Below are 21351 nucleotides of genomic sequence, written 5' to 3' on the forward strand. Positions count from 1 at the left end.
CTTTCCCTCTATTTGACATTCAAAAGTATACACGGGCAAGTTGTGACAGTAGAAACATGATAATGTTTAGCTCATTTAAAGTCTCACTTCTTTTATTCCCTATTTTCAAAGAATGTTTCAGCCTGATGGAGTTTCATGAGATTGAAGGGAAAAAATATTAGCATGAAACAATTTTATCATGCAATGCTATTTACTAACAATGCATTCATAACTAAAAATAAAGCTATATTTTAAAATGAATAAATCTGAATATATAAGTACAAATATAAATAACTTTGATATTTTTAAGCTCCCATCGAAGTGTGAAAGTTTGATACAAATTAGCATTGCTCACAGTGGAAGCTAGGGAAACATGCACTTCCATAGAAAAATGACTGATGTACTGTGAATAGCCGGAAGTTAAATGTTCATTTCAGCATATCAGAAAGTTGATTCCCTGTAATGACATCACTGTGCTTCATGAATGAATGTGACGGCAGAAGCCATTGTTCAACAGAGTGCATCAAAAATCATGGCAGATTAAAATAATGCTATGCCTTAGAGCAAAGAAAGGTATGTTACTACTGAGATTACAACAAGCAAAGAAGAGCTTGTTGAAATTTAGACACTTTTGCACAAGTATATTTGGAGTTACATTGGGAATAAGGTATTTTTATAAATGTTTATATATTTGTATTTACATTTGTTTATTTTTTCTGATATAGCTGCTCAATGACTAAGCAGAAGGGTGCCCTTATTGCTCATATTCATTCCTTTACTCTTTTTAAAAGTATTTGCTTAAAATTCAACAGCAAAAAAACACACAAATAACATGGACACAGGACTTGAAAGATATTCCTCCAAAAAAGATATACAAATGGCCAAGAAGGACTTGAAAAGATGCTCACCATCACTAATTCAAAATAAGGAAATGCAAATCAAAACCAAAATGAGGTGTGACTTTACACCCATTAGGATGGCTACTATATTTTTTAAAACCCCCAAAACAAAAAACTCCAGAAAATAACAAGTTTTGGTGAGGATGTGGAGAAATTGGAATGCTTGTGTAGTGTTGGCAGGAATGTAAAATAGTGTAGTCACCATAAATAATATTGAGTTGGCCCTCAAAAAATTAAAAATAGAATTACAATATGATCCAGCAATTCCACTTCTGAACATATACATAAAATAATTGAAAGCAGGAACAAGAACAGATATTTGTACACCCATGTTCATAGCGGCATTATTCACTATAGCCAAAAGGTGGAAGCAAATCAAGTGTCTATTTTTTTTTTTAAAGATTTTTTTGATGTGGACCACTTTTAAAGTCTTTATTAAATTTGTTACAATGTTGCTTCTGCTTTATGTTTTGCTTTTTTGGCCGTGAGGCATGTGGGATCTTAGCTCTCCCACCAGGGATCGAACCTGCACCCCCTGCATTAGAAGGCAAAGTCTTAACCACTGGACCGCCAGGGAAATCCCCCAAGTGTCTATTGACAGATGAATGGATAAACAAAAAGTGGTATATACATATAATGGAATATTATTCAGCCTTAAAAAGGAGAGAAATTCTGATATATAGTACAACATGGATGAACTTGGAGGATATTATGCTAAGCAAAGTAAGCCAGTCACAAAAGAACAAATACTCTTATGATTCCACTTGTATGAGGAAACTAGAGTAGTCAAATTCACAGAGAAAGAAAGTAGAATGGTGCTTGCCAGGGGCTGAGGGTAGGGGGAAATGGGGAGTTATTGTTTAATGGGTACAGAGTTTCAGTTTTGCAAGATGAAAAGATTTCTTGGATGGATGTTGGTGATGGCTATACAACAATGTAAATATACTTAATGTTACTGAATTGTACACTTAAAAATGAGTAAGCTGGTCAATTTTATGTTCTGTGTATATTGCCACAATTTTTTAAAAAATTAAAAATATTTGCCGATTGTCTACTGATAGGCACTGTTTTAGAAGCAGGTATTATGGCAGAGCCTGACTTTATCCTCTGCTTAAATTTGGAAACATTTTTACTGACAAACAAGCTTTGGATTGCCAAAAACATTTAACCTTGATTTACATAAAATATAGGATATTGCCATTAAAATGGAAAATACTATTGTCTAGGATATTAAACTTTCATATTTTAAAAAGAGATATATAAGGAATAAGGTATAAATTAATATTCAGCAATTATTGCATCTAGAAGTGGGACAGCTGTCGGGAGGATGTGTATTTACACACTTACGTAAATTTTAAAAATATACTCAGGCTTATTATGATGAAAACCAGCTGGTTTGAAAATGAGAACTGTTTTGAATTTTGTCTAAAGCTTTTTCTGCACCTATTGAGATGATCATGTGATTTTTTTTTCTTTTATTTGTTAATGTGGTGTATCACATTGCTTGATTCGTGATACTGAACCATCTTGGCATCACTGGAACGAATCCCACTCGATCATGGTGTATAATCCTTTTACTGTGTTGCTGAATTCAGTTTGCTAATATTTTGTTGAGGATTTTTGTGTCTATATTCATCAGTGATATTGGCCTGTAATTTTCTTTTTGTGTGATGTCTTTGTCTGGTTTTGGTATCAGGGTGATACTGGCTTCTTAAAATGAGTTTGAAAGCATTTCTTCCTCTTCAATTTTTTTTTGAATAGCTTGAGAAGAAAAGGTGTTATATCTTCTTAAAAGTTTGGTAGAATTCACCTGTGAAGCCATCTTTTCATGTACTTTTGTTGTTGTTGTTTTTTATTACTGATTCAACTTTATTACTGGTAACTGACCTATTCATATTTCCTTTTTCTTCCTGATTCAGTCTTGGGAGACTGTATGTTTTAAGGAATTTATCCATTTCTTCTAGGTTGTCCATTTCATTGGAGTTTAATTGTTCATAGTACTCTCACGATCATTTGTATTTCTATGGTGCTGGTTGTTAACTTCTCTTTCATTTCTGATTTTATTTTATTTATTTATTTATTTATTTATTAAAAAAAAAATTTGCGTTGGGTCTTCATTGCTGCATGTGGGCTTTCTCTAGTAGTGGCAAGCGGGGGCTACTCTGCAGTGTGCAGGCTTCTCATTGCGGTGGCTTCTCTTGTTGCGGAGCATGGACTCTAGGCGCACGGGCTTCAGTAGTTGCGGCATGCAGGCTCAGTAGCTGTGGCACACAGGCTTAGTTGCTCCGCAGCATGTGGGATCTTCCCAGACCAGGGCTGGAACCCGTGTCCCCTGCATTGGCAGGTGGATTCTTAACCACTGTGCCACCAGGGAAGTCCCCATTTCTGATTTTATTAATTTGGGTGTTCTTTCTTTTTTCTTGATGAGTCTGGCTAAAGATTTAACAATTTTATTTGTCTTTTCAAAGAACCAGCTCTTTGTTTCACTGATCTTTTCTTTTTTTTTTTACTTCCTATTTCATCTATTTCTGATCTCTATTATTTCTTTCTTTCTACTAACTTCAGGTTTTGTTTATTCTTCTTTTTCTAGTTCTCTTAGATGTATGGTTATATTGTTTACTTGAGAATTTTCTTGTTTCTTGAGGTAGGTCTGTATCGCTATAAATGTCCTTCCTGGAACTGCTTTTGCTATGTCTCATAGATCCTGGATTGTTGTGTTTCCATTTTCATTTGTCTCCAGGTATTTTTTTTTAAATTTCCTCTTTGATTTTTTCAGTGACCCATTGGTTGTTTAGTAACATGTAAAGTATGCTTGAATCATGTGGTGAATAAACTTATTTTATCACAAATAATTGACAAAGGTATATTAAAATTATTTGTTTCAAATTTCTCACATCTTTGAGTATATTATGTTTAAAAAGGAGCCACTAAATGGAAGAGTAAAAAGGATTACTAATAGTGTCTTTTTAAGTCTTGTTACATAAATCATTCTTGGATATTATTCCCACAAATTGAGAGAATGAATAATTCTACTGACTATATTGTAATAAATGCTTTTATAAGTCAAGTGGTTTCTAATTTGTCGCTTCCAAAAATTTGAACAGTGACTTCGTTTTCAGATGCTAGTTCAAAAAATAATTTTTGATTATAAAATATTGTGATTTTTGACTTATATTTTTGGCAATCCAGTTCAAGCACTTGAAGGTCGATGCTGTAACAAAATTCAATCTTAACAAACATCACAATCTTATGTGAATAAGGTGTCTTAGCACTTATTTCAGTAAAAGCAAAAATTAGAAATAGAATTAAATTCTTTCTTATTCTAGGAATATTCATTCATAAATACATAAAATTGAGGTAACGAATGAGTCACAGTTTCATGCGTAGTGAAGAATCTCAAAAAAACTTTAGCTAAAAAAGAAGCAAGTCACCAAAAATACATACAATTTTACAGTATCACTCTATTTACATAAAGTATGAAACTGGACAAAATTAAATAATATGATTTAGGAATATAGTTATGCCAAAACTAAAATTAAATTCAAGAAGATGATTATCATAAAAGGCAGGGTAATGATTTCCTCTCGCGGAAAAATATATGATTGGAGAAGTGCATATAAGGATTTCCGAAGTACAGGTAATAAGCATAATTTCTGTAGAGTAACTTGGGGGAATCATTTTATTTTAATATTAAGCTAAAAATACACATTTAAAATACACTTTTATATGTATAATAAGGGCTCATATAGCTGGCTGCACATTAGAATTATCTGAAGCTTTAAAAATTATGGATGCCTGGAGCTCACATCCAGAGATAATGATTTAATTGGTCTGGAATGGGGCCTGGGAAGAGATATTCTTTTAAGCTCCCCAGGAGATTTTGGTGTGAGGCCAGAGTTAAGGGCCACAAACATTGATGCATTTCACAATAGGAAGTAAACCTGGTTAAAAAAAAAAGAAAGAAAAAGAAAAAAGAAAGAGTGGGGGAAAAGAGAGAGAGAGAGAGAGAGAGAGAAAGAGGTTGACCAATCCTGGAAAGTTGGAGATTCTGAATTTTTCAGATCATCTAAACACTGGGGCTATGTTTTATGCCTTTTTGAAGGCCTCCATATGCTTTACTGAGCATACGTTATGTTCTCGTGATCTCTTTCAGACATTGCGTAACGTATTGGGCAATTGCATCCAATGCTCAAAGAAAGCTGTATTCCACTCAACTTCATTTCAATGTGTTTATAATATTTAATATATGAGATAACTTTCAATGATTCAACCCATAAAAATATATCTAGGCATAAAATAACACACTAAAATGACCTAGAAATATATTAACAAGAGTAAAAAATCAATTAATGAATAATAAAATTATTGATTAATACTTTCATATTTTTGTTTTCTTTTTTTTATTAGTTCAACCAACACATTTAGCTTTTTATAGATTAAAAGACCCTTTTAATACTTTGGGCTATGCTTATATTTAAAGCAATTAAGGAAATGAAAGCATCACCCTTCCAAATGAATTCCCATGAGTCTTTGATAATCAGGATAATCACCTAATTCCACATTTTAATTTCCACTAGATTGGGACAATTAAGAGAATCCTAATTAACCACTAAGAACTAAACAACTGAAATGAATGTAGGGTGTTCCCTCAGTGCAAAGTACAACAGATTAAAAAAGAAAAGAATAGATTACAATACTAGGAAAGTAAAATGTACCAGCATGTTGCAAAGGAAAAAGCAAACAAACAAACAAACAATCTTACAGTGACTTTTCTTTCTGGTAGAACACTTGGGAAGAAGGAATAACCAAAAATATAAAGCATAATTAAAGTTAATAAAAATATATGTGGTGATGAAGTAGTATGGTTCAAGAACATTTAAATATAAGCACCAAAATGTAAAGATGGAAAACAGAAAGAAACATGAAGAGTATTTAATCTCAGGGTGTTTCTTAAGCTAAACAACAAAGCAAACTTATAAAGTAAAATCTTGATTAAATTAGATTAAATAAATTGGATGAGGATGTTTTCATCAAAAGTACCATAAACAATATCAAAAGACAATAAAAAGCAAGAAAAGCATACTTATATTTTATCTTATAAAAGAATGTTTATATAATTAGTGAAGAAAAAGCATGTCCAAATCAATACAAGAAGCAAACAGCTCAACAGAAATTTTTGACAAGGAAATGAATGGGCAGTTCTCAAAAGATGAAATGTGAATGACCAACGACAGGCTTACTGGTTTAAAGAAAAAGATTTAACTGCATTATTTAACCACATATGTAAATTAAAATGCTATATCATTTCACCTACTAAATTAGAAAAAAACTCCTTGCAGAAATCGAATGAAAACCGATGTTGAGCAGGATTTAAAGAAATAGATAAATTAATTTATCTAAACTAAAAAGGGAAAGCAATCTTGATGGAAGAGATGGGGGTTTAAGAAAGGTTCAAGGTGTTGAATTATGGAGACAGGCGAACATGGCCAAAGGCTGAGGAGAACTAAGCAATAAGCAACCTTAACAGGTGGCATGTGAAGAAACAGCAAACAACAGCGGATGAAGGGTTGCCAGTGGAAATTTACATTTTAATAATCATTCTTATTGACATTATATATTAAAGTCATAATTTTGTATACCCTTAGGCTGGGATATTACCTGGTAGGAACTGGTGGTAGGCTAGTCATTCTCTAAACAAATGTCCATTTCCTTCCTCATCCTTAGTTTTGAATAAACACATTTCCTAGATTTCCTTCCAGTTTGACCATGCAACAAGATTTTGGCTAATTAGTTATAGGTGGAATTGATGTGCAACAGCTTCAAGGAAACCTTTTAAAGGACAGTTGGTATGTGCCCTTTGCTTTTTTCTCCTACCTTATTTTTTTCCTGCCAGCTGGGAGGTTGACATCATGACTGGAACTAAAGCATCCATCCTGAACTAGTGTCTCCCCCCACTAGTTCATTCAGCCATCTTCCCCTCTCTATTTCTGTTGCAATACTCTAGCGCAATTTATTACTTTTTACCTACTCCATTAGACCAGCCATCTATTGGAATAACCAACTCATCTGTGTACTTATTTGTGGAGGTATTGTTTTAGTACTTGTTGAATGAATACTATTCTAAGAATACGTGTTCAGTGAGTCGAGAGTGGACTTGTTTACCCCACTCCCTTCATCTGATGACTCCCCCTCATCCCCTCATCCATATGGTCACCAAGGTGGGAGCTCAGTAGGCATGTCTGTACATATCCCTGACGTCAGACTAGTTAACTAGTCTGAAGATGGCTGTTTGACCCAAGATAGGTCAATTGTAATCATCTACCAGAGAATTTAGAAATATAACTAATGTGTTTTTGCAACAGTGTTTTGAGGCTCTTGAATCCTGCAGTGTAGTCACATTTTCTGCCTATGTATGGTGAAGCATAGAAAGCTGGTTCCACAGAGAGGGGCCCGAAACAGATGTGCAGAGGGAAGCAGTTAAAAGAGACAAGAGGCACAGAAAGATCACAGCTCAAGTTCCCTCTTTTCAATCCCTGGTTTTAGAACCTTCCTGAAGCTGAACTGCGCTCCTGAGCTTGGGTTTCCTGAGGTTCCTCATACCCTTAAATAAACTCTTTATATTTGACGCTACTGGCGATTAAACTAGACCTAATTAAACTAGAGGCTTCCCAGAAATGATCATGAGGATGTATAAAGACTGAAAGGCCAAAAAGTAAATGAGTGGAAAGAAATCCAAACCACACTTTTTTTCTTTTTTGCTGAGCTCCTTCCTGACCTTTTAATCAACAGTTTAAAACTGTATTTCCCAGTTCCTCTGAGGTAACTTTCCAAACAATGTGTGTGACTCATTTTGCTCAAATCCCTCAAGAATTCCTTCTGTATTAAACATCTTTATTCCCTTCTTAAAAGAGATGCGCTGGGTCTAGTTTCATGATGTCAACCACAATGGTAGGTGTTCAATATATATTAGTTTCCTTCTATTGTCTTGAAGTTCACGTATGCTACGCAGGTCTCTGTAAAACAGTGAAGTTTGTATGCAACTAATCAGTGAAGGAATTAAGTCAATACAACACAGAATTTGTGTGGATGCCTGCATGATTCTTCCCTCTACAGTAATGTCTTGTGCCTCCAAGGCATAGCAGATGAGAGGGAAGGACACTAACACAGCTGAGCCGGAGAGCCACAGAAGAATGATGGGCTGTTGAGTATGCACCTCAGCCCGTCTTTCTTTTCTCTGTTTCTCCACATGCTCTCTTTTGGAAATGCTTATTTGTTGTATGTTTTTAAAATTTTTTCCTGGTCTTTTGTCACTTTTCCCATGTCTCCATAATTCAACAACCTTAAACTCTTGTTTACACCACCCTTTCATCAAGATTCCTTGCATCGCACCCTACCCACCTTTTTAGGTAAAGTAGTACATTTGCTGAAAAGTTCCTCTATTTATTAGGATTTTAAAATGCTTTAAACTGTGCCTGTATTTTTATTATGGTTGCTTTTGTTTATACTAGTGCTATATAGCTCGGTTATCTATGCTTATAGTGGTTTGACCTAATCCTGTTTTCCCATAAGCCCTTTTATGTGATCATTCAAAATAGGAGATTTTTTAGAAACTCATGCATGCCTCCGTGTGTATGTATGTGTGTGTGTGTTTCATCAAATAGATAAAAAATTGGTTTCTGGTCCTGGCCTAATATTTGTGCATGTATAAATACCTGTGGATTTAGTTGAAACCTATTTATGTTTGAACCACCTGGATATAAATTTATTGAGTTCCACATCTACTTATTTTGAGTACACCTGTAGCTTGTATATCCTACATATATATATATATATATATATATATATATATATATATATATATATATATATATATACACATTTGTTTCAGGACTGAAGAGTTTATCTTTCAATAGTGTAATGAAAAAAATATATATATATCAGTGTAAAATGGAAGTCTCATTGATAAACATTAATATTCATTTTGATTAGAAAATAATTAATAAAACATAATTCAGTAAAAATTGAAATGCCATATTGTCACAAATTCTCTATGTAATGGTCTTACTGACCTAGATATTAAGTGGGGAAATGTTCATTGTAATTGAAACAAATTCTACTTAGAAATTTCATGAATAGAGGATAATGTTAGGATTCAGATTTACAGTAGCCTTCATTTGAACCTAGGGACATTTCAAGGGCTGTTTAAGGCTTACTAAAACGTATGCTCAAGTAATTATATTTTTTTTAATATTATGAACGAGCCAAGTTATATCATTGTGCTTGATTATAATCAAGTATAATCACATTAATTATAACATTCAGTTTATCACTATGATATGATTACAGTTACATCTTTAAATGTAGACCTTTTGACATTGAAATGCTAATTTTATAAAGATTATTGAACGATAAAGTAATATCTGATATTTTCTAGGTATGTAATAATGGTTGCCTTGAACACAACATTAAAGTAATTAGATCCATTCATGGTTTTGATTTTTTAATTTAAAATCGCTGATTAAAGATATAATAAACTCAATTACTTAGTCCTATTGTCTAAAATATGGTCATGGAACCAGGAATAAGAATCTATTCCCTGATTTTACGAGAAGCAAATAACTTGGCTCTCAGGCTTAATGAAGAACAATGTTGGTTGACCATGACAAGGAAGTCTCTCCCTTGAGGCCTGGCTCAAATCAACTCAAGCAGTAAAGCAAAGTGAGGGCTACAGCTGTCAATGACTGGAAGGAGAGGGTTGATGCCACAAGGACTTTCTCTACTTATTGGTTTTGAATTTTGTTTAGTGTGGACTTCATTTTCTGACTATTTTCCCCGTAAGACTGGAGCTAGGGATGCTGTTAGATGTTCTCTCTTAATATATTTGGAGTATTAGAATCTGAAGGGTACATATATTTTTTATATCATAGCCTTAACTGTAAATAATATTCTTCTATTTAAGGTAGGAAATTGCACGGTGTGTTAGTTAGATCTGACTAGATTATAAGACACTTAAAAAATAATCTCCATATCTCAAAAACACCAGTTTTTGGGTCACTTGCTATATATGTCTAAAACAAGTTGGCAGAGGGACTTTCCTCTGCAAACTCAAGGGGACCAGGCAGATGTAGACACATCACCTGGAAAGTGAGGTGTCCTCTACCACAGCAGCAGAAGGGAGACCAGGTGGGTTGTACACCAGCTTGGAAATGCTTCAACCTGGAAGTGACACATCTCACTTCCTCACAGCACTCTGGCCAGAGCTTTTTTACACAGATCCACCTACCTGAAAGGGTCTGGGACACATGGGGGAGAAAATTGATATTTCGAAAATAGTAAATATCTCTATAACGTACAATGGTAGGTTTAAAAATTTTGTAATAATTTGTTTATAAATCAATGAATTGAGATCACCATTCTTCCCTTTTGATAAAGAATTAAACTTCTGAATCAATAAAAATTAGTTACCTTTCTTTGAAAAGTCAAAATGCTTAATTTCTGCATAATATATGGTATATACTTAGTAAATATGCATTTATGTATGGATGGATATCTTAATGATACTGATATGTAAGTTGGGAGAGGAATATAATCAGGATATATATAATTATAATGAATATTTTTAAGCATGACTGTGATACTTTTTGTTAATCAAGAAAAGATATTTGCAGAAATGTAAAGTAGTTACTTCAAGTTAAGACTAATTTTCATAGTCTTTTTCAGGACTATTTGAGAACCACTGGGCATTTCACCAGCCAAACAGATAAAGTTCACAGAAAGTATCAGGTTTTAATTTAGAGATATGAATTGGCTCTGACATATAGAATATATTTAACAAAATTACATTCAATTCTTGGCAGAAATTTTTAGCCTTATGTACAAAAGGTGTTTAAGAAAACCTAGAATAAAAAGTTATATATAATCAGATAAGAAAGAAACTGCTGTGAACTGGATCTCATTCAAGTCCTATAACATCCGTTCATAAAGTTTGTTTTATTTTCCCTCCCTCCTCTTACTGAAAAACTTTCTGATCCAAAATAAAACAAGTCTGTAACAATGAAGACTGGTTGAACATTAAATTTTTAAAAAACAGGATATACCATGTTTAAAATATTTCAACTAGTGTTACTAAAACACATCATTGTTAGGAGTACAAGTGATATGTCTGATATTGCTTGTTTTCTTTCAAGAGCATTTGAAACTACTGGCAAACTAGATGTGGCAGGTGTTGTCTGATTGCTTTTACGCCATAGTATTCATCATGATTTTTGTAGTATTCTATGCTGTTACGGCTAAATATAGCTGTTTCTGTGCCATTAAGCATCAGTAAAGAAATCAAGCTGGCTGGTATTATTTAGCGTAACCTCTGGATCCCTCAATTTTCCAGAGTTGTAATGAAAATTAAATTAAACATGATGGTGAGGATTTCAATGATAATCATGTCTAACATTTACTGAGTAGTTACTACGAAGAGAGTTACTGTTCAAAGCTCTTGGCATATATTAACTTGTGAAATCCTCACAATTACCCTATAAAGTAGGTTCAATTTTTACTGCCATAAAGAAACTGAGATAAAGAGTTGATAAGCACTTATTCAAGGTCACACAGCACCTAAGTGGCAGAGACAGGATTTAAACCTAGGAAGCCAGAGTCTGCTTGCTTACCCTCTGTGCTGTGAGATGATCGTTAGTACAGAGCAGGTGTTTCTGATGACAAAGTTCTGCATGATGAGGCCCACTGCCATCTCCCCACCCTTACTTCCTTCTGCTCCAGCAAAACGCTCCCTCCTAGTAAGTCTCCCTTGCTGGTCCCGAGACCTGGAGTGCTTTATTCAGGGCATTTGCGTGGTTGCCTCTTAGTACCTTTAAGCCTTTGCTCAACTGTAACTTTCAGAGTCTGTTTCTGACTACTCTATCAGGGTAATAATTCTCCCTCACTTTCTCCCTATATCCTTCACAGCACCTAATACTACATGACACAATATTACACATTACTTTGCCTATTGTCTGCATCAGCCAGCAGAATGTAACTCAATGAGGGATCTGTTCTGAATTTTCACACATATAACAAGATTTGAATAAATGTTTTCTATCAATCCATCTGTCTGCCCATCTATTTGTCCATCTATCTATCCTTCCATCCATCCACCCATTCATCCATCATTTATGTACCCTTACATTATACAGCGCTACATATTATCTAGCCATTAGTTATTAAAAATAAAAGTCACTTTTAATTATTTCTTTAGGGTGAGATATTTATTTTTTCTACTGACTATCATCTTCCTTTCTTTTTTCTTTTCTGACACACATTTACTTTAAAAGAAAACTGTGGGAGACCTAAATGCAGCACTTGGAACACTCACGTGTTGAGAAGAAATACAGCTTTTCATCTAAACTAACTGAAGAAACTAAGTTTTGAAGTCACTCCACAGGGTTCTGTGTATAGATTAATGTATTTGTGAACTCTGTATAGAGCAATCACTGTGTTGTGATCTCCCAAGTTCAGTTTAATTCAGAGTGATGCTGCCCTGAAATCATTATCATCAAGCCACTATTTTTCACTCCAAATCAATTACTGCTGACAGTACACTTAGGAGTCATACACACAGTTTTCAAGGGGTTACAATAAAAAGGAAAGTCTTTTCAAGTTATGTGTGAAGACAATGTACTAAACATCTGAAATTATAATGATTCTGTCTTCTCTTACTTTATCCCCAAGGTATTTCCTTCCTTTCACATTTAGGATTATCTAGGGAAACATGATGTGCTTTGCTCTGTATGAATTTAGAGACAGACAGAGTAGCTACTGTGCTACTGTCTACTTAGAAGATTTTATTGACTTCTGGAAGCATTTGCTAGTCCCTGAATTATTTCTTCCTTTTCCCCCAATGGAAAACTGGTCATCATTCAGTTGGATCTTCCAGATTTTTCAGTGGAAAAGGCAACGTCTTATAATGTTATTGGCTCCCACCCTGAGGTCCTGGGTTTACCAGTGTCTTGGAGACTGTTCACAGAGCAGTCCTGGCAGCAGAAGGCATGGTGACGGGGGAGAGGCACACGGGGAAGAGGAGGAAATGCCGGGCGTCATGAAAGGGGCAGTGAGAGTGGAAATGGAAAAATCAGGAAAGCCAAACGCTGTGTGACACAGGCATTTCAGCCCTGCTCCGAGGAGGTGCACACAGTTCATTGCACAGAGTTTTCTGCAGGCTAGCCAAGCGATAAAGGCTTGCTGGACATGTGAACGGAACAGAACAAGCTTTTAAACGTTGATATGTTTAAAGGTGTTGTGTCTAGAACAATGTTAAGATTTTTGCCAATGTTATTCATCTATATTTTAGCCAAAAATATTCAGTGCTTTCTGTACCCCATGCATTCTTCAAAGTACTTCATATAAAGTAAATGATTTAATCCTTGTGAGAGTTCTTTGAGGTGGAAGCAGTATTCTCACCATTTTCCGGCTGAGAAAAATAAGACAAAGGAAGATTACATAACTTACCTAAAACCATGGAGCAGGTACAAGTGGGTAAACCAGGATTTGCACCTAATGGTCTTGTTGCAAAACTGACATAAATGATATTTAGTATTAATAGTAGACTCAATAAGTATCAGCTGGATGATTGTATGTAATAAATGATTGCACTTAATAACTAATGTTGATTGAAAATGAGTAACCATTTAAATTTAGAATTGGCACTTTTATAAATTACAGTGATGGAATATTCCTTTCCTCTCTATATGAATTCTCTTTCTACTTTTCTATTCCATAGAATGGTGGTTGCATTTTATAAGATTTTTGTACAAATCATCTTTAAATCAACTTGAATTTAAAAAGAGGAAATACTGAATTCATAATGTCACTTTGTAAAAATGAATAAGCTACTTGCTTCCAAAAAGGAGATATGCTTCTTAATGTATCTTTGGACAGAACAAAGATATGCCTATTCTTTTATTTTATTTTTCTTTTTAGAAAAATATGATAAATTTGATAGCAAATTGAAGATAGCACCATGATGTGTTCAGAATGCAAAGAAATAAAAAAGCGTATATCTAGCTTTATGTTGGCCATGTACTAAATATTATCTAATAAACTGAGTTATATGTTTTTGAATGGAAAGTAAAAAATAAATATGAAGCTCAAGTAGCTTTCTTATTTGCGGGTAAGGTAGATAACCATCAAATATATATCTCATCTATATCCTCTGCCTTCTCCACTTTCACTCTTAATCAATTTAAAACTTTGTTCTGCATTACTTTCAAGTCTAAAAAACTATGCAAAGATTACAGAGTTGTCAGAAAGTCCAAGAAAAATTTCAGAGGTAGTCTGTTAGGACCCTAAAAAGGATTATAAGTCTATAGATTCAATATAAATCTATAAAAAATATGATGATTTGCTTTTTGAAATTTCCTGGCTCTATTCCCCTCCAGCTCTTTGATGTGGGTCTTCACTATCCTTCATCTGTATTTAGTCTATTTAATTTTGATTCTACTCCCAGGGATGTTTTTATTTGTTTGTTCATTTTTTGTTTTGTTTTTTGAATGCGGGCTACTGTCCTAGAAAGGAATCCTGATGGATCCATTTGAGTTTTCATGGGGTCTAGACTGCTCTAGCCCCACAGACCTAACCACAGACCCCTTGGACCCACTTATTCTAAAAGTGGGTGAAACCCCTCCCAGTTTTACCTGTCATTCTCAAACCACGTGACTGCATTTTTCCAGTGAATATCTGTTGGCCCTTTCATGATTCTCCTGGCTTCTCTCTTATAGACATAAACAGCATACAGATCCTGTTTATACTGGGTTTTACAGGGATGTATTTTCACTTAATTTTGTTGCATACGTTCTCCATAGCTTATAGGCTTTGTTAACTAGGCTTTGACTTTTTAAAAAAATTTATTTAAAATACTCTTTAAAAATTGAAGTATAATTTACATACCATTAAGTTCACCCATATAAAGTTTACAATTTAATGGCTTTAGTATATTTATGAAGCTGTATTACAATCACAATAAAAATTTAGAATATTTTCATCACCCCATAAAGAAACCCCATATTCATTAGCAGTCACTCCCTACCCCATACTCTTTAGCCTTAAGTAACCACTAATCTACTTCTGTCTCTACATATCTGCTATCCTGGGCATTTCACATAAATGGTATCATACACTATGTGCTCTATTGTGATTGGCAGGATGTGACAGAGAAATGAACACTGTCATTTTTTAAGTTCTTCGTCTCAAGTGGGGAACAGCAACAATTCCATGATAGATTTTATGGTGACCTGTTTGCATATGATTTGAAGCTGGTTTCCTAATATGGGGCAATAAAGCACCACTTGAAAATATGGCATAGTTAATAATAATGATGATGGAATATAACAATAAAATGTAATACATAAATTTTACTATGTGCCAAGACTATTCTAAGCACTTCTCATATATTAACATATTTAACATTCACAGAAATCTATGACAGAAGTGCTATCTTTATCAACCCCATTTTATTGATGAAGAAACTGAGGCAAAGTGAAATGAAGAAACTCACCCAAGCTAGTCAGTGGCAGAGCCAGATTCCACATCCAGGTAGTCTGACTGGACACCTTGTTCCTAACCACTATTCTACACTGCCTCTCTGATGTTTAGGTGTTTTGTCAGATACCATTCTCTTCCAAATTGGCTATACTAGAAAACAACATAGGGTAACTTATGCTCTAATTTGCTTCCTGTTACTCATTTTTCACAGCACTGCTATTTTACTGGCATATGATTTAAAACTAGGGGGACAAAAAAAATCATTGTTTTTTAGTTCCAAACATAGTCTTTTAAACTTTTGCAAAATACTTTTTTTTCCTATCTTAACTAAAACATAATTTGAAAATCCTCATTATTTGTAGCAGGCTAGCTATTTAAAAAATGGTTACTTCTTCCTAAAATATATTCAACATACAGTTGACCATATTCACTACAATTAACAAAAATTTGCCTTTTTTATTTATGACAAAGAAAGCCTTAAAGTCATATATCACTAAATGTATAAGACATTAAAGTATTAGTCAGTATGGTGAATGTTTGATCAACTTGAACGAAATGAGTTATAATCATGTAAATTTTCACAGACTTAAGAAAGAAGGGAAAGAAAACGAAGGGAAAAAACAGTCCACATTTCTACATGAAACTTGGCAGAGCTGGGATAATAACTCTCAGTTTTCTTCTGCCCTGAATCAGCCCATCCAAGAATCATTCTGCTTCCCTTGAGAGGAAAAGAAGCTCTCCTGTTTAATAAAAGCTTCTTTCTTTCTAAAAATCTTAGAAAAAGCTTTGAAGAATTTTTCCTTTTGAACTTGCCAGAATCATTTATAAGTTGAGTAACAAACTCTAATAGAAATTTAGCATATTACTAGGAAAGTTACTAGAAAAGAGTTTAAAAAGCACGTTCTAAGATACCTTTTCATGATTATATTTTCAGATCCCATTTTCTGTGGTCCAGGAACCCTCTCCTAAACATCTCCAAGCCCAAACCCTGTCTTTTGCTTGACATAGATACCTGGGGCTCTGTGTTCCCTGTGCTCACCTAGGGCGCATGAATTCTGATTTTATGTAATATATATGTACCTATGTATATGTGTGTGTATGTATGTGTATATGTATGCATGTATGTATATATATATATAGTAGCTGAATATCAGCCACCTTTGCTGGAAACATGGTGGGGTGTGTGGGAGAGACTCAAACTCCAAAAGACTGACTTCTAAGCAGAATCCTTTTCACCAGCCCTGGTCATAAAGAGAGCAAATGCTTTAACAGCACCAAAAACCAAAGTCACATTTTTGAACTGCCTTGGTGTAGTGATATTTTAATATGAAAGCAGCAACAGAATTAAACAGCATTCAGGTTTAGCTCTTCAGTCCCAGGGGCTTGCCTCTAAGTGAGTCAGTGTAAGAAACCACAGAAGGCATATCTTTCATGGGCAGGATATATCACACTGTACTATTTTGGAAATCAGATAGAATGACTCCTCAGAAAGAAACTTTGCCAGCTGTGAAACTGTACAAATGTATTTATAATTATTTTTGACATTTTCTGGGTAGTTTTGTAAAGAAAATCTAAGTGTAATTATACTTCACATTTAGAAGCATGATAAATGATAGCATATTTTTTCAAGTTACTATTCACTTGCTAGGGTAGCATTTTAAATTCCTTAAGCATAGCTCTCAATTTAAGTTCTGCTTGAATTATACCTGGTTGTATGTATTTCTTATATATCCACTAACTTCCAGCTTTCTAACCCTTTTTACTGATTCATTTAAAATTAATTAAATTACATAAATGTATGTGAATATTAGGCTTATATTTTAAATTTTGTTGAAAATTAATTCAAAGGACAACACTTCTGCATGTTAGAAAGGGGATGATGCAGAAGGAAGAGAGGAATTACTTGTGTAATTAAAGGAAGGAGAAACTATTATCTCTTAACATGTAACTAAGTTCAACCATTATGAAATTATCTCTTTCGATTGATTTTTATATATGTACAAAATACGTAACTGCAGAACAATTTATAAATATGAAGCAAAGATAAAATGGCTAGATTATAAATGCGCTTCCAAATGGCAGCGCTTTCCAGAAACTTACCAGTCATGCAGTTTTCAAATTCAATGTCATCAATTGCAGCTCCTCCTCCTAGATCCCTTGTTCTGATACCTTGAAATATGACTTCAAAATTCCTTAACTTTCCTAGAAGGATGACAGCCTTTTGCCAATGATCACCAGAGTTCTGCTTACTTTCTTGCCATACTTTTGATAGTCCTTTCTCTGTCTGAAGGTAAAGAAGTTTGCATTAGGCAAATAATTAAACACAAAAGAAGGAAAAAATAACAACAACAATTATTTAGAACAGAAGCATTTGATCAGTGAAAACTGATTAAAAAAACTGATAATATTCATGATATACTTTACCTCATCAAAACAGAGGCTCATTAATCTACTAAGTATTCCCAAAAGCAATACAGCAAGATTAGCAGTAAACTTGTTTCGCTATTTTCAGAGACATCATTATTAGAAAGTGGCCTACTCAGTTAAATCCACTTCTCCTTGCTTGCACACAAAATTCTCAATGGATATTTGATGGAATCTGAACAGTTTACAGAAGCCCTGGGTTTACAGCTCTAGGTACCCTTCCCACCAACTTTCTACTCACATTCTTGAATCATTGGTATTGCACCTTCCTTTACAGAGCTTAAATAACTTACATAAGGAAAGAGAAAAGAGTGATAAGAGGAGGAATATGTGGGAGAAATCACATATCCCTGATGGATATGATAAGAAATTGTGAAGTGAATTGAGCACAGAGGGCAAGTGATCATTTCTAGGACCAGATTTCAAAAATTCGATTATATGATTATATGATTTTGGATATGTATAAAATTCTACTATAATTATTATATGAGCACCAACAATAATTATTTTATACCAAATTATTCAATGGTAAAGGAAAAATTAATTTTCTAAGAAAACTTGTTTAAATATCTCCTCTTGAGACAAAAGTTTCCTTCAGCAACAGAATGCAAAGAAACTATAAGGGATGCACGCATGCACAGTTGGGGCAAATTATGAACAATAAGATACAAAAAGACTGAAACCCAACTGCCACTTCTGAGGTGCCAGGAGCAAAAGCAGGGGACTGTGCATGATTCCTGCACACAGCACCACCAAGGGGGTGGGCAGACCACCTAAGCCATTCCTCCAGCCCGACCCCATACCCTCACGCCATTTAAGGGACCCCCCCCCCCCTCAGGGAGCGAGCAAGGGAACCTGGCACTTGTTTTCGCTCGCTTGTGCTGTATCATGAGTCCCAATAAAGCCTTGCCTGAATTTCTTGTCTGACCTCTTATCAATTTCTATTGATTAAAGAGTTCAAGAACCTGGGTCAGTAACACTCTGAATGTCTAAGGTTGGTCTGCTAGCAGTACAATATTCTAATATATGAACAATCCTGGTATAACATGACATGACATGACAAGATATGACATGACATGTAGCATAACCCTAATGACACAAAAAAATGATACCAACAGTAAAACAGAATATAAGTCAGTCGAGCACAAGGACAAGGCTTAGACTGTATATGTTGCTCTTTGCTATTCTGGGCATAGCCCTTATTGGGAATTAGAGGTTAACACATCATGGTGATGGATATATAGCAAAGAAAGAGAAGAAATATATATAGAATTATGTTTATGGTTAGGCCCCCAAAATTAATATTTCAGGGTCCAGTATTGTGTTTTCATGATGAATTCACAAGTAAACTTTGTCACTGAAGCTTATAATCAAAACAGTGGAATAGAAGAGAATATTTAATGGAACGGCATCTAGAAAAGCAAGCAAGATGTTCCAATTGATTTATAGCACACAACTGTGATATACATAATCTACGGATTTTTTAAAAAAATGTACACTAAAGAAAAACAGAAATGCTTGAAGAGGGGATCCAAAAGAGTTACACATTCATAGGTCCATGCTTTAGGGGAACTAATGTTAATAAATGTGGCTGACACCTTGTTCTGTTTCGGGAGATACAGATAAATCAAGCGGCTCTTCTGTAGAATAACAGAGAGAAAGTAGAACTCTGTATCAGTTACTCTAAAACTAACTTTGCAAAACAACTAACAGTGCATAGATACAGCTTTCAACATCCTCCCCAAAACAACAAACACATTTTTACACCCAGAGACACACGTAGCTTCTTCATTGAAGGGGATGGGAAAGTCACACCTAATTAATGGAATTTCGTATCTTTTTAATGACTAAGGAAGAGAAGCTTTTTCAACATTAGTCTTTGACTGCCAGTGATGTCTTAGTGATTTGGAACCAAAGGAATTATTAGTTAAATTAAAGATTAAAGTAGAGGGCATCTAACACTTAGCACTATAACAGGCATAGATAAAAGTCTGTTTTAATTAACAAACTTAATTCACTTTGCTAATTTTTCCTATTAGTCAGTTTCAGCAACTCATACACTATGCCAATCCCCAAAAGGGTTTTCAACAAAGAAGGTTGTGTGATCACTTTAACCAATAAAATACAAACCATTTCTTTACTCTGACAACTGGCTTTCTAATAAATGAGATTTAAATAATATACTCATTGTCGTTTTATGTGGTAGGAAAAAAAATGAGGGTTAAGTCTTCAGAAAACCAACCATGGATCAACCTAATGATGGGTTATTGTAATATATCATTCTAATATATTTGCTCTCATTCAACTCTGGATATAACATACCAAATCATATTCCCATAATTATCAAAAGTATTAATCCAAATGTGCAATGGAGATTTATTTATTTATTGACCTATCCAGCCAGTGTTTTTCATCATTTATTCAGCAAATATTTGATGCTCACACAGTTGCCATATACTACATTAGACACCAGGAATAAGAAGGTGAAAAGAGAGGAAGCCTACCCTGTGATGGTAATCATTTAATAGAGGTGAGCTATAAAAGTGAATTACCATAAAATTACTATAGAAACATAAAACAGAGCAACTTTTAAAGAAGTGGTTATATATCCATTCCCCCAACTGTTGTTCTGCAGACATTGTTGCTTTATTTAGTTAAAATTCTGATACCAATTCTTTCTAAATACTTTAAGAAAGAGAAAAATCTCTCAATTCCAACCATGGCTTTGCTACTGCCCAAGGATACATTTATTGCGTTCATGTGGTTGTTACATTCAAGAACCCAAGGCAGTAAACATTTGAAAAGTGAGTAAACACACTAATAACTGTAAAAAATAGACATTAATACAATAATGGTTAAGTTATAGAAATTGAAAAAATACTTTCTTCTTAGAATTCAACATTTTACACAACTTTGAATTTATTTCCCAAAAGTATTATGCATATCGATGATTTACCTTATGTATTGCATATTTGTTTCGGCAGTATGCTTGTCTTCCTGCTTTATGCCAGTCTCATTCCCTTTGGGTTATGTAAAGAAAGGCAATAAGAAATGCTAAAAAGATAGAGCCACTTCAAGTTATAGATATGTATTAATGGAGTATAGCCACTTGGAATTTGTTTCATATGTTTGAGGTAAAGATATAAATTTTCCCCAAATTATGAACCAATATTTCCAAAACCAATTGATCAAAACTCTTTCTTCCACTGACACCTTTAACATATATTGAACCTGTTTCTACAGTTTCTTGATGAATTTCTGATTTCTATTCCTCCATCAATGTCATACTTATTAAGCCACTAGATTTTCTTCTTCTGGGAAGATTTGAGTGGACTTCCTTTTCTATATTCCTCCTGCTATGAACAACTAAAACCCCTGGAGATCATACATAATTATGTATAAACAGAAGAAGACTCTGAAAAGTGGAGAGAAGGCAGATTAGCTAGGGAGCTTGGGACTCAAGGGAGCACAAGGTGGTGAGTTTCCTAGCTTTTCCTTTTGCATCATATATTCCAAAATTGAC

At 34.2% G+C, this 21351-nt stretch overlaps 1 protein-coding gene across 1 annotated transcript in view; it reads right to left on the reverse strand.

Annotated features, from left to right (window-relative positions):
* MALRD1 (MAM and LDL receptor class A domain containing 1) overlaps positions 1–21351 on the reverse strand; it is a 612855-nt gene that overhangs the window by 189792 nt on the left and 401712 nt on the right. The window contains exon 29 of the mRNA XM_036841268.1: positions 17505–17688. Within this exon, the coding sequence (XP_036697163.1) occupies positions 17505–17688 (184 nt within the window). The remainder of the gene's footprint in view (positions 1–17504; positions 17689–21351) is intronic.

The sequence above is a fragment of the Balaenoptera musculus genome, chromosome 2 (genome assembly GCF_009873245.2).
Source record: "Balaenoptera musculus isolate JJ_BM4_2016_0621 chromosome 2, mBalMus1.pri.v3, whole genome shotgun sequence".
Taxonomy (NCBI): Eukaryota; Metazoa; Chordata; class Mammalia; order Artiodactyla; family Balaenopteridae; genus Balaenoptera; species Balaenoptera musculus.